General features: G+C 42.7%; 1 protein-coding gene across 9 annotated transcripts in view; it reads right to left on the bottom strand.

The window, feature by feature from the left end:
• The window catches only part of Mlh1 (mutL homolog 1), a 53794-nt gene that overhangs the window by 2048 nt on the left and 34004 nt on the right, over positions 1-17742 (bottom strand). For all 9 annotated transcript variants that reach the window (XM_070006589.1, XM_070006590.1, XM_070006591.1 and 6 more), the window contains 7 exons: positions 16830-17209; positions 13404-13552; positions 6394-6502; positions 4591-4654; positions 991-1155; positions 421-513; positions 48-161 (listed from right to left, as the gene is read on the bottom strand). In XM_070006589.1, the coding sequence (XP_069862690.1) occupies positions 48-161; positions 421-513; positions 991-1155; positions 4591-4654; positions 6394-6502; positions 13404-13552; positions 16830-17209 (1074 nt within the window). The remainder of the gene's footprint in view (positions 1-47; positions 162-420; positions 514-990; positions 1156-4590; positions 4655-6393; positions 6503-13403; positions 13553-16829; positions 17210-17742) is intronic.

Below are 17742 nucleotides of genomic sequence, written 5' to 3'. Positions count from 1 at the left end.
CTAAAGGTGTGTGAAAGCCCGTCCCAAGGGGTCCACCACCATAGTACCTGCTGGCCTGAGAGGACTGTCTCTTCCGATATATACTGCTTCCGGATGGAGTAAAATACAGCGCATTCTTTACTGAGGCTTTCAAAACATTCTTTTTCTTCATCCCAATTCACCTGGTTCAAAAAATTCAATACCTCAAGATGAGTACATGCTTTAAGCACTGTCATTTCTAAATGGAGATTGTAAATCATAGATTAAAACTGTCAGTTGGCCTGCTAAGCACTCTGGGATGAATATTGGGGGGAGAGGGTGGCCCTTGGTGGTTTTATTTAGTTATCTTTACAATTCCAAATGAAGTATGGGTGGTATGTTCTTTCCCTCCCAAACATGCGAGAACAAACCCCCATGCTTAGCACCTGCCTGACCACTTACCTCTGTAGCCAGTCGAAGAATGAAGATAGGCAGTCCTTCCAAAGGGGGCACATAGTTGTCGATCAGAAGGGGTAATCCAATCAGGTTCCCTTCCTGATTGTGAGAAAAAGGCCAAAAAAATTGGGTAAGAAATAATGTTGATAAATTTCAAAAATATTTCATTTCTCTTAAGTGCTTCTCTAAGTCTTGTTCTCACACCTGCCATGTTGGGTGACCAGGTACTGAGCAGGACTTGGGGACAAGTTAAAAGAATTTTAATCTTGACATGTAGTAGAACCACCTTTTCTTGGGTCTGCTCACTGATGAAAGAACACATCAAAATAGAGCACCAAACACTAACGGGTAAGAGGGAGAGAAAGGAGCAAGTGGCAGAGCCTCCCTTCTGTCTTGATCCTTCACTCCTGGGAAGAGAAGTGGCAAGAATGGATGACAACACAGCTAAAATAACATATAAATAACAACCTAGAAATGCAAATAAGGAGTGGTGAGGATATCACATGTAATGAATGAAACTTTTAATTCTTATCTGAAGAATGTAAGAATCTAATACCTCAAGAATAGCCACCCCACCTTATCAATTTCCAAAGAGAAGTAGTCTGCAAGCATCTCTGCCTTCTTCTTCAAAAACTCAACAATGTATTCAGCAAGTCCTTCCTTGGGGCCATCTTCCTCTGTCCAGCCACTCTCAGGACTGTCTAAGGCAAGCATAGCGAGGTCAAAGAGTGGGGCTGGTTCCTAGGAAGAACAAAACATCAGGGAACAGGTGTAAAGCCCGAGCCCCATAAACCACCATCGGTTCAGGCACAAAAGCATCAATCCACAAATTCAACACTTACTCCTGATTACTTCCAAAGGAAATCCTAAATAACTACACAAATCCTCCTGTCCTGTCAGTGGGCATCTCCACAGACAAGACTGAGCAAAGTCTCTCTCTATAGCTAGGAAGGCTGAGGTCTCTAGGTTACTTTCTTCTCAGCAGTCTTAGGAGTCAAACCTGTTTTCACATTTCGCAGGCAGAACATTTCTTTCTATTGCCTAAAAACTAAAGCAGGAAGGAGGAAGAATAAGTTGATGTTTCAGATAAACTGGTGAGGAACAAGGCTGAAATCTCTAGTTTATAAGATATCTATCTTGCATTTCCCTTCTGAAAATGTTCCTGTTGAGCTTTTTTGTGTTACAAACCCTCAATATGCTGTTACTATATATATATATATATATATATATATTTTTTTTTTATGATAGTAGTCAAATCAGAAGGACATAACATAGTTACGTGGGAGGGAGAGAGAGCAGGAGACAACAATGGCAGGAAGCATAGATAGGAAGATCATGGCCCAGTCCTTCGCTGGGCAAAAAGTGAGAGGCTGTTTCAAAAGCAACCAGAGTAAAAAGTGCCATGGGGGCTGGGAAGGTGGCTCAGTGGTAGAGCGCTTGCCTTGCATGCTCGAGGCCCTGGGTTCAATTCTTCAGCACCACATAAGAAAAAAGCCGGAAGTGGCGCTGTGGCTCAGGTGGTAGAGCGCTAGCCTTGAGCTGAAGAGCTGAGGGACAGCGCCCAGGCCCAGAGTTCAGGCCCCATGACTGGACCCCAAAAAAAAAAAAAAAAAAAGTGCCAGAGGTGTGGTTCAACCAGTAGAGCACAAGAGCAGAGCTGAGTTCAAATCCCAATATTGCAAAAACCCAAAAATGTCTACTTCATTCCTCTCTCCCTCTTTTGGCCAGTACTAGGGTTTGAACACAGGTCTTGCATTTGCTAAGTAGGCACTCTACCACTTGAGCCACATCCCTATTTCTCAAGTACAGCCTTGCCTTTTTTTTTTTTTTTTTCTTTCCTTCCTTGGCCTTGGCTAGCCTGGCCTGAAATCCCGTTTATGCTTCTGGCATGGTAGGCATATCCAGCTTTTCATTTGTTGAGATTGAGATCTGTGGAATTTTCTACCCAGGCTGTCTTTGTACTGCAATCCTCCCGATCTTCACTTAGTCTCTCAAGTAGCTAGGATAACAGGAGTGCACCATAACACCAGGCTAATGAAATAATCTTAAAATATTTATACATCCAACAAAAGAACTTTAAATAAGTAAAATAAATACAAATAAGAGAAATTCACAACTATGGCTAAGGGTTTCAATACTCTCAACTAATATAACAAGTAGAAAAATAATTAAGGATATACAAAAGATTTGGGCATCAATATCAATTTAAATTTAATATACATGATATTAATTAACCAGCAAAAAGCCAAAGTAGAGCTATGGCTCAGGTGCTAGCTTTGAGTGAAAAAGCTATGGGATGATGTCCAGGTCCTGAGTTCAAGCCCTAGTACTGGCGCACACACAGAGAAAAAAAAAATCAATGAAATAATAAACATAGTTCTTTGAGAAATCAGTAACACTGATAAATCTGTAGTCGCTGGGGAGGTAGTACTACACGGTACATGGTATGTCATGTATGGAAGTTTATTGCATTACGTGTTTATGGTATACACATGGAATGACAACATTTTGGGGTGTACTATTTGAAAAAAATGAAACAAAAAAATAATAGACTGATGAAGTTAAAAAGAGAAGGCAGCCAGGCATCATAGATCAGGCCTGATTTCCTTTCATAAATATGGAAATTAGCTCTAAAATACAAGCATACAGGGTTTTATGTACATACACAAACTGACTAAAGAATGGTATACTCAGGGGAGGAGCCCAAAGCTATAACTACTCTGAACAATTAATGAACTGCTTTAAAAAATGATCATGTGACATGTTCTGGGAAGGGGGAGTAATGAGGAGGCAGGGTGAGCAATGCGGTCATTATAGTGGAACATTATTTAAGAAGAAAACTATGTAACTTGAGGGGAGGGACAGGGAGGAGGAGAAATGGGGGGAGTGATGGAAGGGGTGACACTGATCAAGATACATTATACTCATAACCCAAACATAAGGAATTGTAATCTCTTTGTACAACTACTTAAAAGATTATAGCTCATTAAAAATTCAAAAAAGAAATGTGAAATGCTAATGATTAACCTGACAAAAACTTCTCTCCCCAAATTGATGTGTAGACTCAATGCATTTCTAATCAAAATAACTGCACAATTTTTGTAGAACCCATCAAATATAAAATGAACTACATAGATAGTATGATTTTAAATCTAAATTAAAATTAGGCACTGACAAAGTCTTGGTATAAGTTGACTAAATTGTTAGTGAGGGGACAGTGACACAGCTCTTCTCTCCGTGGTGGTGCACTTGCTTGGCCTGCATGAGGCCCGGCAATGAACCACCAGCATATTTTAAAAAGGGGTTACCAGAGGTTATATTTTGATCATGGTTTCAAAGAATATTTCTATTTTTTTTCTCTTGCCAGTTTTCCTGAGTGGATACATGTTAATATCTCTCCTACCTCCTTCCCCCTTTCTCCCTCCCTCCCCTCCCCCTTTCTCCCTTCCTTCCTTCCTTCCTTCCTTCCTTCCTTCCTTCCTTCCTTCCTACCTTCCTTCCTTCCTTCCTTCTTTCCTCCCTTCCTTTCTTTTTTGCCAGTCCTGGGGCTTGAACTCAGGGCCTGAGCACATCCCTGCGCTTCTTTGGCCCAAGGCTAGTACTCTACCACTTGAACCACAGCACCACTTCTGGCCTTTTCTTTTTTTTTTTTTTTGGGGGGGGGGGGGGTTCGGTCGTGGGGCCTGAACTCTGGGCCTGGGTGCTGTCCTCAGTTTTTCAGCTCAAGGCTAGCGCTCTACCACTTGAGCCACAGTGCCACTTCCGACTTTTTTCTTTTTGCTTATGTGGTGCTGAGGAATTGAACCCAGGGCCTCAGGCATGCAAGGCAAGCACTCTGCCACTGAGCCAACTTCCCAGCCCTGGCCTTTTCTTTTTATGTGGTACTGAGGAATTGAATCCAGGGCTTTACTCAAGCTAGGCAAGCACTCTAGTGCTAAGCCACATTCCTAGCTAACATATTAATTTCTACACTAATAGTTGTTTAAGTTGGCAACTCCAAATGACTATTCAGCTAATGAGCATAAAACTACTGAGATTAGATGCCCCTACATGCAACATACAATTCAGAAACTACTAAGTACACTTAAGAAAACAATTAAACTACAAGTAAGATAATGTAGAGCTCCTATTTTAGAAATGACCAGTTTCATTTCAGAAATGAGGATAAAAACTTACCGATAACCTTAGAACACCAAAGTTGGCAAAGTCATAGATAAGAATCTGGTAGAATAGCTCCTCGCTGGAAAGAAAAATGCAGTGATATTAGGGAAAAGCTAAGTCTGCTTGAGAGTCAAGCAGCGGGTACAACATGGAAGAAGTCCTGAAACAATTGGGAACAAAAAGACTGGTGGAGGGCCTGGGTTAATAGTCAACAACATCTCTATCCTTCAAAGAGCTGGAATATTTACTCCAGAGCTGAATCTTTGGCTGGCCAGCCCCCCAAACAGGCTGTCTTTACCCCCTTGGTGCTATAAATGGTTTCTGGCATCTTCAGTGAAATTTAATAAAAGTTTTGTTTGCATACTTTCCCCTGCTTAACAAAGAATGCTATAAATCTGACAACTAACATTAAAAACTATATGGAAGTTGGGTGAAGGTAGTTCACACCTATGTCCTAGCTACTCAAGAGGTTGAGATCTGAGAACCAAAGTTTGAAGCTGACTGAGACAGAAAAAAAACCTGTAGGACTCCAATTAACCAGTGAAACGCCAGACTGGAGGTGTGGCTCAATTGGTAGAGCTCCAGAAGTGAGTGAAAAAGCTGTGGGAAAGTGCAAGGCCCTGATTGAAAGACACAGTACACACACACACACACACACACACACACACACACACACACACACACACACACACACACACACACACACACACACACACACACACACACACACACACACACACACACACACACACACCTGCAAGACCCTGATTGAAAGACACAGTACTGACCACACACACACAAGACACAGTACTGGCACACACACACACACACACGACACAGTACTGGCACACACACACACACACACACACCAAAAAACTGTGGGAGAGTCTACACACACACACACACATGACACAGTACTGGCACGCGCGCACACACACACACACCAAAAAACTATGTGGGAGAGTCTGGGTGTCACTAAGTGGTAGAGAGCTTGTCTAACATAGGTGAAGCCTTGAGCTCAATCCCCACCTGAGAAAAAAATTACATAGGGAGGAAGTCTTTCTAAATAATCAAAAGTAAACAAAAGACAGAATTATACCATACTGATAAGTTTTAACTTTTGAGACAGTGTCTTGCTCTAGCCTCAGCTTCCTGAGTCTGGGATTATAGACATGTGACTCATAGATACTTGGTTTAAGATGATATACTGCTAACAACAATCCAAAAGCAGCTGTTAAGTATACAATCAATTATTTATAAAGACACAGAATTATAATAAATGCCACATTTATATGGTATTTTACAGTTTTTCAATTGAACCTTATTGGTCTTGCTTAAACACATTATTATCAAACATGTAGTACATGCCTATAATCTCAAATAGTTGGCCCGCAAAATAGGAGGATTATCTTTAAGGTAAAAGCTAGTGAGACCCTATCTCAAAAACAAACTGAGTAGAGTGGTTCCTCCTATAACACCAGCTACTCGGGATGTGGAAATGTAGGAGGTCTATTGTCTGAAACTAGCCTGGACCAAAGTGTGAGTTCCTATGCTATATAACAAAGGCTTAGTCCAGGCCAGGCCCTGAATTCAAGTCCCAAGACCGGCACCAATAAACACACAAATAATAGTATTATCCTAATTTACAGACGAAAAAACTGAGACATATTTAGGGAAGTAACGGATGGTCACAGGAATAGTAAATGGTCCCATCTATCTGACTCGAGCCTGTGTCAGCCACCTTTCCTGCTCTCAACCTCTGTGCCCACGACCCCTGGACCATTCCAGTGGCTCACTGCTTTCCACACACTGATTTACCTAAGTTTGGTGGTGTTGAGAAGATACAGCTTGGTCTGATGCTGAGCCAACGCCCACTGAGGATTCACACAACCCACAAAGGAGTGGTTACAGAGCATTTCTCGTAGAGCTGGAAAACAAAAACAAACACAGTGTTTGTTAATGGAATCCTAAATACCTCTTCTCACTGGCAATGATCTGGCGTAAGAACTAGCAACATCAAGCAAAGATACCTGAACTGAACCAAACCTCCTGAAAACAAACTGCATGAGGCAAGAGAATCCCTTGAGTCCAGTCCAGAAGTTCAAGATCAGCCTCAGCAACATAGTAAGATCCATCTCATTAAAAAAAAAAATCCAGAAGGCCAGACTGTAAAGAACAACCAATAAATGTGTCTACAGTAAACAAAAGAATTTCTATTTCTATTAAAAACAAGTGTTCCAAACAAGAAGTTACCAGATAAGCTCTAAACTAGAGCAAGATATTTTCATCTAAATGATCACCACTTAGAATATATAAAGAACTTCTAAAATTAGAAAAAAATGAAAAGATTAACATTAGTTAGGGGCTGGGAAGGTGGCTCGATGGTAGTGCTTGCCTCGAGGCCCTGGGTTCGATTCCTCAGCACCACGTAAGCAGAAAAAGCCGGAAGTGGCGCTGTGGCTCTAGTGATAGAGTGCTAGCCTGGAGCTGAAGAGCTGAGGGACAGTGCCCAGGCCCAGAGTTCAGGCCCCAGGACCGACCAAAAAAAAAAAAAAAAAAAAAGAAAACCTGACAGAAAAATGGACAAAAAAGTTGAACAGACACTTAACAAATGAGGAAATATACTTCCTAAAATGTATTAGTCAGCAAGGAAGTACAAATAAAAACCATCAGATATGGTTTAGTATTCATCAAACTAGCAAAATGTTGGATAATATCAGCAGTAGAAAGAAAGGGTCCATTGCTGGTCGGAGTGTAAGTAAACACAGCCCCTCTGAAAAGCAGCACGCCATTCTGTGACCTAGCAGTAACGTTCCTAAGCAAATATCTCCATAGATCTTCATATCTAGTGTGCCACGCTGGCTGGAAAGCAGGATGAGATGCAACGAGACATGCCCTTCAACAGAATGAGTCAACTTATGAGTGCTTATGAAATGGAATCCATTACATACAAAAGGTAAACCACAGCCGTATGTGTGAAGATGGTTGCACCTAAAGAGCATAAATTCATATAAAATCATTACATTTATAACGTTCAAAGTTTACAAAGGTAAATGGTTTTTATTACACATACAGGCAGTAATATATAACAAGGAAGAAAATATAAAGCACACTTAGCAGGGGAGCAAGCAACTGTAGGAAGGAAAGAAGGTATCAGGACGGGAAAGATGCACGTTAAGAACTTCGCTGGTGGTGCCAATGCTCTTGAGATTCTCATAGGCATTCACTCTCCTTTCTGTAGAGTTTACACAGATTTGAAAAATACAGTTTTATATTTACTGATACAACTGGTAGAGCGCCTGCCTCCCAAGCATGGGCCCTGAGTTCAAACTCCACTATTATTGAAGCGGAAAAAAGTATATACTCCTATTTTGGCAATGCTTCAGACTGAATCTAGGGCCTCACAAGTAGCAAGCAAAAATTCTACCACTAAACTTTCTCTCCCAGGCCCCCAAAATTATTTTTAATGGAAGAAGAAAATGCACCACTACCAAAGAGGAGAAAGCGGATGCAGAGTTGAAGGAAACAAGAAAGGGTGTGGGCACAGTCACCAGCCTGTGTGTCATGTTTTACAGGACCTTTTCCTTAAGCTCGGACATTACAAGTTGATTCTCGTTGTTACATAAATTTTGCGATGAATCCTCCATCCCCTCCCCCACCAAGAGGCTTATTTCCTTCATTTTTAGACCTCGGTTCCCACTGGAAACATCCTACAGGATGTTATGCGTGGGTAGAAAATAATTATTTTAAAAGCTGGAGAACATCAAGTAATCATGAATAATGAGACACTGGAGGAAAGGGAAAGCAGTGCAATACAATAAATCAGGGCCAGAAGTTTCCATGCAGAGTGTTCATGGAGATATACTGACACATTCCTAGCTACTGAGGTAGCCTGCCCTCCTCAGCCCCCGACACAAGGCTCTGCTCAACTAGGCCTCGGCATGGATTTTTCAGGATTTAAAGGGCATATACTTCGTTCCCACCCTAAATTTCCCTACAGCCCCTACACGTCTGTATTCATTTCCTGAAATTCTACAAAAAGCAAAATGGGAGTCCTTCTGGGTTCCCAAAGCCCAAATACACATCCTGTTTCACAGCAGGCCTTCTTTGACTTGGCCTGATGTTCTCAGCAGCAGCAAGCAAAGCTACACCTAAGGAGAGGTCCTGAGACCAGCGCTCTGATTTCTAATGTCTTCTTGAAGGGCAGAGGCCCCGTTCCCTGATGGACGCCTTCCAGGGCCTCTGTCTGCCAATGACTCTGTTGTTGAGATGATCAAGAGGCCCTCCCTGCACTCTCCTGGGGATTTCAGTGCAGTTCCTGCTGACCTGGCCTCTTCTCTGGTACAATTCATTTAATTCTAATTCTATAGCCGGTTGTCTACTTAATAATCTATGTACACCACCACAGTATCCTTGAAGGCCAGGGTCATATCTTATTCATCTGACCTACCCCAAGTATGGCAGTGTGGCACATTTTATAAGATATTTCTCAAATGTTGGCTTCATTAAGTTCATGTATCAAAACAGTTTCCTGGAAGTGGCGCTGTGGCTCAAGTGGTAGAGCACTAGCCTTGAGCTGAAGAGCTGAGGGATAGTGCCCAGGCCCAGAGTTCAAACCCCACAACCAACCAAAAAAAAAAAGAAAAGTTTCCTGTGACAAATCATGTTAAGAGTATGTCCATTTAGACCCAAGAATGCTACCAAAAGATCAAAAAACTATGAATTTTATAATGGTTATCTGGAGGCAAAAAAAAAAGATGCTAACATTTTCACATTCAAATCATCACAAATAATTTATGACATTCCTTATTCCAGTTTAATCAGGTCACAAAGAAGGGACCAGTAGTAAGTTCAGTCATTACTTGTCCCTAACTCTATAGTGTGACAAGACACTGAGCCTTCCAAAATTAGCCCCATTTGAAGACGGGTCAGTACATATCTATCAGGCCCAAGAGAGTTGCTTAACTGAGTGTTCAGCTTTGACACCGATTCTAGGGCTTCCGCTGCCAGGCTGCTCCCTACCACAGTAGTCACGTGCCAGGCTCCATGCTGGGCAACCTCCACAGACACCTCCCAGCACAGGTGGCACCTGAGGAAGGAACCACAGGTGCAAGTGAGCGTAAGGGAAGTGCAAGTAAGGGAGGTGGGTCTCACGTCTTTCCAGGTGCAGGAAAACAACATCAGGGAGCGGAAGGCTGGTGCTCGCAAGTTTCCTCACTCAGTCTGAGCCTGAGAACCCCAACATGGCCTTCAACTCAAAGACAGTTTTCTTGAGCTTGTGTGGACAAGATGCCAGCATAATAGGGCTCATGGCAGAGGTCACGGACAGGAACAGAGCCTTGGAGTTTACTAAACATTTACATGGTACGTAAAGTGCTATGAGAGTCCAGTGAGGGCTTCGGGAGTGAGCACATTTTACGAGCAGGGCAGTCATAAGCTTCGGCAGAATCCTTCTTAAGCTGCACTCTTCCCATCACAGTGGCCCCTCTGTGTGACTGTTAAGTGCCACAGACTTCCCCTGTCTAAAGGCAGTACTGGCCTAAGCAGAGGTGGGGAATGTCTGGCTTGCCGCACACATAAGGCCCCTCAATTATCATTTGATCTGATCCTGCCTAAGGATTGGCAGGTGGGACTGGAAATTCAACAAACGAGGACAACACAAACATCAACACCAGCTGAAGGTGCCCCCCCCCCCCCCCCGCCCCGGCTAAGGGATCAGAATCATGTACATACTCGCCTGACAATAATAACTGCCATCTACAAAGCCTCTCCTGGACCTGGCTTTTCTTTATCTGTTTTCTTTTTCTTTGTTTTAGTTTGAGACGTAGTCTTATTAAGTTGTGCAAAGTGGCCTGGAACTTTTTTTTGTCAGTCGTGGGGCTTGAACTCAGGGCCTGGGCGCTGTCCCTACGCTCTTCAGCTAGTGCTCTACCTCTTTGAGCCACAGCACCACTTCTAGTTTTCTGGTGATAAGAGTCTCACAGACTTTCCTGCCAGGGCTGGCTTTGAACCAGGATCCTAAAATCTCAGCCTCCTGAGTAGCTAGGATTATACGTGTGAGCTACTGGCACTCGGCTAGCCTGCAACTTTTGAACTCAAGTCATCTTCCTGACTCCACCCCAAGAAGCTGGCATTGTGTTGTGTGCCACAGTGCCCGGCTCTGGGCTTGTTCTGGGATGTACCATCTAATCTGATTTCTCCACCTTCTGTTACCTTGTTTTTAAAAAAGGATAGCAGCATGTAGTCTGCCTTTCACAAGACTGCTTGGGAATGATGTGAGATAGTTCACAGGAATTTACCATTTTAAGCCACTTAAGACTCATCATTTTGGCTTCAGTAAAACTCCAAACCTGTAAACACCTGATACAGGTGTTTGTTTCACTTCACTGAAAACAGTTTGATATTACTGAAAAAAAAGTGATCTTTAATAGATTGCCTCATGCATTTCAAGTCTAGGGGAAGTCTGTCATTTAAAACTATCGAGATGGTCGGGTGCTGGTGGCTCACGCCTGTCATCCTAGCTACTCAGGAGGCTGAGATCTGAGGATTGCGGTTCAAAGCCAGCCCCGGCAGGAAAGTCCGTGAAACTCTAATCTCCAATAAACCACCAGAAAACCGGAAGTGGAGCTGTAGCTCAAACGGTAGAGCACTAGCCTTGAGCGAAAGAGCTCAGATACAGTGCCTAGGCTTTGAGTTCAAGCTCCATGACTGGCAAAAAAGAAAAATAAAGATGTATCATTATCATTCCTCTGCTACTTCTAAGCCTTTCTTGTGTACAAGATGCTTTTTTTTTTTTTAAGCTATCCTTCCTGTTATTGAAGTAGATTTTCCCAACCAGGAAGTTCAGCTTAGTTAATTGCCGAGTACGTCTTCTGCCTTCTCAAAGTACTGGAGTGAAAATTTCCTAGGGGCTTGAGCAAACAGGACCTACAACTAAATCTCTGCTCTACCATCTAAAGGCTCTGGGAGTCCTTGTGAGCACACCCAATTGTCCTTACTACTGCTGAAACAGGAATACCACCACCTGTGGGGGTGGATGGGCCAATCATTTTAAGGTGGTTAGAAATCATAGTGGCTATCCTTTGATTCCCATCCTACTTTGGCCCCTTCTTTCCTCTCCCCACGTTAGGAACCCAGGGCTCTCTGTGTCCAGATGATCTGTAAAAGGAATTGTAGAGCTTGCTTCCTGGCTAAGCAGTTAAGAGAGAAAGAACTAAGAGTCACTGTGGAAACTGATCCAGAATGTGAAGACTTAAGTGGGAGATGTGAGAGGTAACAGACCCACCGGTGTAGGGCAGTCTTAAACTGCACCCCTGTCACTGTGATGCCTCACAACTGACAAAAAAAAAAAAAAGCTACCGAGATGAAGACTGCTAAGTAAATCACACATTAGCCTACCTTTCTTTTTTTTTTTTGTCAGTCATGGGGTTTGAACTCTGGGCTTGAGCACTGTCCCTCAGCTTTTCAGTTCAAGGTGAGCACTCTACCACTTGAGCTACAGCGCCACTTCTAGCTTTCTGGTGGTTTATTGGAGATGAGAGTTTCATGGACTTTCCTGCCCAGGCTGGCTTTGAGCCTCAGATCTTAGCCTCCTGAGTAGTTAGGATTACAGGCGTGAGCCAGGGGCGCCAGGCTAGCCTATCTGTCTTATATGACTGAAAATTGCTTTCAGAGGTCCCATCTTGAATGCTAATGATAAAGTGAAAAAGTAACTGGAGCAAGTCTTCATGGAAATAATTGGAAACCAGACAGTAACTACTTGTATAACTGGCAAAGTTCAGTCACAGAAAGTTTACTCAAGGTAAGGTTTTTACCTTGAGTTAAAAACACAAACCCAGAGTGCTAAGAGTGAATAGAGAAAGGAAAACTGAGGTCTTCCTGCATTGGTTTAAATACATGACTAAGGAAAACTTAAGAGGTCCAGTCTTAGCAACTGTTTTAAAAGGTTTAGGATGAGTGGGAAAGGTACTGACTTGTTCCTGATCTACTCATCATTTTTAAAAATACAGATGGGTCATATTTTAAGATGCATTTTTAAAGATAATACTATTGAAATGTTTGAAAAATGGAAAGATCTTAGCTAATCCATGTGTGCAGACCTGCCACCCTGAGCCCTGCCCAGTGAAGTCTATTTAGAGTGTTAGTGACTCACTCATAAGGTGGGGTCAGAATGGCTGGTGACACTGATTGCTATCACATACCTAATCCCTGGGTCCCCTCCATGTAAACCATGTAACACCTTCTGAAGTAAGAGGGAGCAGGATGGAGTTCTACAGTCAGTATTCTCAAAAGCTATTTTTGAGGACGACAGAGATGACTTTTGTTTCTACAATATAAAAGTATGTAGTCTTTCATGAATGTGTCACAGTTGGTCGCTAATTAGGGTAAAAGTCCAGGGCAAAATTAATCTCAGGTTTTAGATGAGGAACAGGCACAGAAAGGTTAAGTCCCAAGTGTGGTGACACAACTGAAGTGATTGGCAGCCAGGATCCGAGGCCAGGCTATCTCCAAAGCCCATGAACGTTCAGCAATAGCACATCGCATTTAGGCTGTAAGAGTTTTGTTGATCATCATGATGCTTTTAGCAAAGTAGAAATTACGGCAATAAATGTTTTTACCTGGCTCCTATGATTTAATAATACAACAAATGCTAATTAAAATGGACTAATACTCTTTTTTTTCCTCTTGCGAATTGTTATCTGATGTCTCTGTGGGTTACTTTGGGAAGCCAGGCTTGTCCAGTGGACAACAAAATGCTTTCTGCATTTCTAAAACATTACTGGAAACAGTTTAGGCCCTCTGAGTCCTAAGCAGTTCTCTGCACTTACTCTCATGTCCCCGATCACTAATTTCTTCTTGGAGACTTAAAATACTGGTGAGGTTAATGATCCTTCTCCGAGGGGTAGAAGCTGCTGTCATGTCCTTCTGGGAATCATCTTCCATCATTTCCACATCAGAATCTTCCCGATGCCTCTTTCTGCAATTAAGAAAAAGAATGGAAGGCTAGAAGCGTGGCTCAATTGGCAGAGTGTTATCCAATGAGCAAAAGTGGCAGGTATCAAGTTTGACTCCCAGTCTTGGATTTAAAAAAGAAATACAAGAAGAAAGGAAGGAAGGAAGGAAGGAAGCAAGGAAGCAAGGAAGCAAGGAAATAAAGAAAGGGAGGAAGGACGGACGGAAAGAAGGAAAGAAAGGAAGGAAAGAAAGAAGGAAAAAGAAAGGAAGGAAGGAAAGAAAGAAGAAAACAAAAGAAGAATGTGCATATTGCAACTTTCCCCTAGCTTTTTTGCTTAAGGCTAGCAAAAGGTAGTAGCTATAGCTACCACTTGAGCTCTAGCTCTACTTCCAACATTTTGGTGGTTCATTAGTTAAGAGTCTCTTGGATTTACCTGCCTGGGCTAGTTTTGAATCTCCATCCTCATATCTCAGCCTCCAGAGCAGCTAGAAGTACAGGCATGAGCCACCAATGCCCAACTCCTTTTTATTTTTAAACTCCACCAAACTTTATGTTACAGGGAGAAGGGAACGGCTTCTCCATGCTGACGGCCACTTCTGTCATATAGCTGCATAAAGACTCCTGCGCTACGACAGGTCAGCAAGCTGTTCTCTAGCACGTCGCTCACCCCAGAGCCCTCAGAAGCCAGCAGCCAGGACCAAACTCTCTAGCTTTGCCCATAGAGTTGCAGGTCCTTGACTTTATCAAGCTTTTTTATTATTCACTTCTCCGTCTATCCATCAACAGTAATGACTGTATGGGACCCAGGATTATTACTTTCTAGGAGAGTCAAACTGCAGCAGAAAATTTTTTTTTTGAATATGAAAAAGTTTATTTGAAAGCAAAAAAAAAAAAGTAGCAAAAACTCTCCATCTGGAGAGGAGACTCAAGGAATCACAAGATAGTTTGTTTTTGTGGGTTGTGGGTACTGTCCCTGAGCTCAAGGCTAGCTCTCTACCACTTTGAACCACAGCTCTACTTCCTGTTTTTTCTTCTTTTTTTGGTCCGGTTGTGGGGCCTGAACTCTGGGCCTGGGCGCTGTCCCTCAGCTCTTCAGCTCAAGGCTAGCACTACCGCTTGAGCCACAGCACAACTTCTGTTTTTTTTCTTTTTGCTTATACGGTACTGAGGAATTGAACCCAGGGGCTCAGGCTTGCAAGGCAAGCACTCTACCACTGAGCCACCTTCCCAGCCCCTACTTCCTGTTTTCTAACGGTTAATTGGAGATAAGTCTCATGGGCTTTTCTGCCTGGGCTGGCTTCAAACTGCAATCCTTAGATTTCAGCCTCCTGAGAAGTGAAGAGTATAGGAATGAGCAACCAGCACCCAGCCGAAGATGGGTTTTTTTAATACCAATAAATGTTAGTTAAAAAGTCCTATGACAGAATGATAGGAGGTGAAAGGAGAGAGAACTTTAGTCTAAATGGGAAAGAAGGCCTCTAGCAAGACCTGACATCTGAGCTGAGACCCAAGTGACAAGAAGCCAGAGCTTTCTAGGCTGAAGTAAGAACAAGGGTTAAGAATTAGCCCAGGCAAGCCAGGTCAGCCACCTGGCTAAAGCAACATGAACAGGAGGAAAGGTAGAAGGCTCGAGGAAGACTGGTGAGAGATTTAGGTTTATTTGGTTCCCCAATAGATAAAACTTCCCTAGAAGTTAAAAGCATTAAATGAAATATGATAAAGTATCTGACACAAGTAGATACTTAATACCAGCATCCTTTATATTCTTCACTGGGAAAAAATCCTTAAAAGCTGTCTTACTAGGATGACTTGGGAATAAGAAATTAGAGTTAAATGTCTCATCCAAGGTCAGATGGCCATTTCAGCACCAGGACTCTATGTGGCCAGCCATAAAGTGAATCTGCAGCCTTGGGCAAGTAACTTTAGCTTGCCTTCCAAGTATATTTACTAAAGAAGAAATGTCTGGGCTGGGAAGGTGGCTCAGTGGTAGAGCACTTGCCTTGCATGCCCGAGGCCCTGGGTTCGATTCCTCAGCATCACATAAGCAAAAAGAAAAAAGCCGGAAGTGGTGCTGTGGCTCAAGTGGTAGAGTGCTAGCCTTGAGCTGAAGAGCTGAGGGACAGCGCCCAGGCCCAGAGTTCAGGCCCCACGACCGGACCCAAAAAAAAAAAAAAGAAGAAATGTCTACCTCATAGACTTCAGGGAGACACAAACTTTAAGAACAAATCTGCAACAAATCTGCAGAATAGAATCTGAAATGTTCAAAACTAAATGACATTCTTTTTTTATTTTTGGAGTTGCTAAATGACATTCTTTGTTACTATCATTCCTGCTCCTTTTCTAGCTCTCTTTTTTTTTTTTTTTGCTTATGTGGTGTTGAGGAATTGAACTCAGGGCCTCATGCATGCAAGGCAAGCACTCTACCACTGAGCCACCTTCCCAGCCCTATTCCTTTTCTAGCTCTCTTACCACATACTTCAGAACTGGACTGACAAAATGCTTCTTTGAAATGAGTTATAGTATCTTTGGGTAACATAGAAGAGCCATTTTAGGTTTCTTTTCCTACACACTTATAATGTTGAAGCTTTATCAAAATACTTCATTAAAATAAAAGGATTCAAGCCAGGTGCCACTGGCTCATGCCTGTAATCCTAGCTAATCAGAAGGCTGAGATCTGAGGGTTGCAGTTCAAAACCAGCCCAGGCAGAAAAGTCCATGAGACTCTTATCTCCAATTAAACACCAAAACAAGTTGTAAGTGGAGCTTTGGCTCAAGTGGTAGAGCATAGCCTTGAGCAAAAAAGTTCAGGGGCAGTGCCTAGGCCTTGAGTTCAAGCCTTAGGACCAGTACAAAAACAACAACAAACAAAACAAAACCACCAAAGGATTCACCTGCTTTCTTTCTGATGTTTGGGTTGTGTGTGTGCACACACACACACTCATGCACACACACTTGTCAGTTCTGGGGCTTGAACTCAGAGCCTGGGTACTGTCTCTGTCTAGACTGGGCTTCTATCTGTGATCCTCAGATCTTAACATTCTGAGTAGTGAGGATTACAAGCATGAGCCACGAGTGCCTGGCTTCTTTCTAATGTACTTTAAACTTATATTTGGAATCATGGGTATTTAATATGTTTAGAAGAAACTATGGTGGTTGGCTTTTAAGCCATGGTTAAAGGCAGACAGTGGATGAAGCCACAAACTGTCCCTACTGGAGGCAGAGAGCAAGTCAGGTAAGAAAAAGGGCAAACATTACTTTAAAGAACAAAGAGAGTAAGAGTACTTCACACAGCTCATACCTGGGGTTGCCTGGGCTGGTTGGTGGTACTCCTTTTTGTGCTGTATCTGAAGAAGCCCCCTCTAGTGCTTTACCCTCCAAGTTCTGATTCTTGGCAGCCACTTCAGCAGGGGCTGGGAGTTCAAGCATCTCCTCGTCTTGCTGCCTGGCCTCACCACTACAGCTGTTCTTCCTATCCCCTGCAACAGTGGCCAGGGGCTGACTGGCCTGGGCCTTGCTCACAGGCTGCAGAAAGGCATCCAGCTTCTGTTCCCGGGAATCTGTACGGACCATCTGGTAAGCATGGACCTTGTCACCACTTCCAGATGTAGATGAAGAGGTCACACCAGATGTGCACTTAACTACCTCCCCAGAAGGGCCAGCAAGTCCCGGTAGCAAAGTCTGTTTCAAAAGAGAAGATATCACAAGACTCAGAATGTGAAGAGTGTAAGTCCAGGTCTCAAAATGGAGCAGTATTAGAGAAAGGAGGTACAAGCAGGCAATAATTACCATTACAAAACTACATAATAGGAAATTAGACCAAAATTTGGAGTATCAGGTCTATAATTTTAAAATTTAAGAATTAAGCAAAGTCTGTATAATCTTAAAATTATCTTGAAATGGAAATTGTATAAAGTTCTCATATTTTGTCTAATTTTTCCTGCAATAAGCATTTTCTTTTTGTGGTAAAATATGTATAGCACAACTTTTTACTATTTTAATCATTTTTAGTGATAATTTCATGGCATTAAGTGCATTTCCACTGTTGTGTAACCATCTGTACCACCCAGAACATTCTCATCCTTCTAAACTGAAACTCTGCACCTACTAAACAATAATTTCCCATTCCCTCCTCCTCCTAGCTTACCTAATAACTACCTCACTACTATTTTTTCCCCCCAATCCTAGGGCTTGATCTCAGGGCCTGGGCACTG

The sequence above is a fragment of the Dipodomys merriami genome, unplaced genomic scaffold, assembly GCF_024711535.1.
Source record: "Dipodomys merriami isolate MVZ:Mamm:240054 unplaced genomic scaffold, mDipMer1.0.p SCAF_7, whole genome shotgun sequence".
NCBI classification, from domain to species: Eukaryota; Metazoa; Chordata; class Mammalia; order Rodentia; family Heteromyidae; genus Dipodomys; species Dipodomys merriami.
The sequence above is the reverse complement of the archived record's forward strand: the minus strand, read 5'-3'. Positions and strand labels throughout refer to the sequence as shown.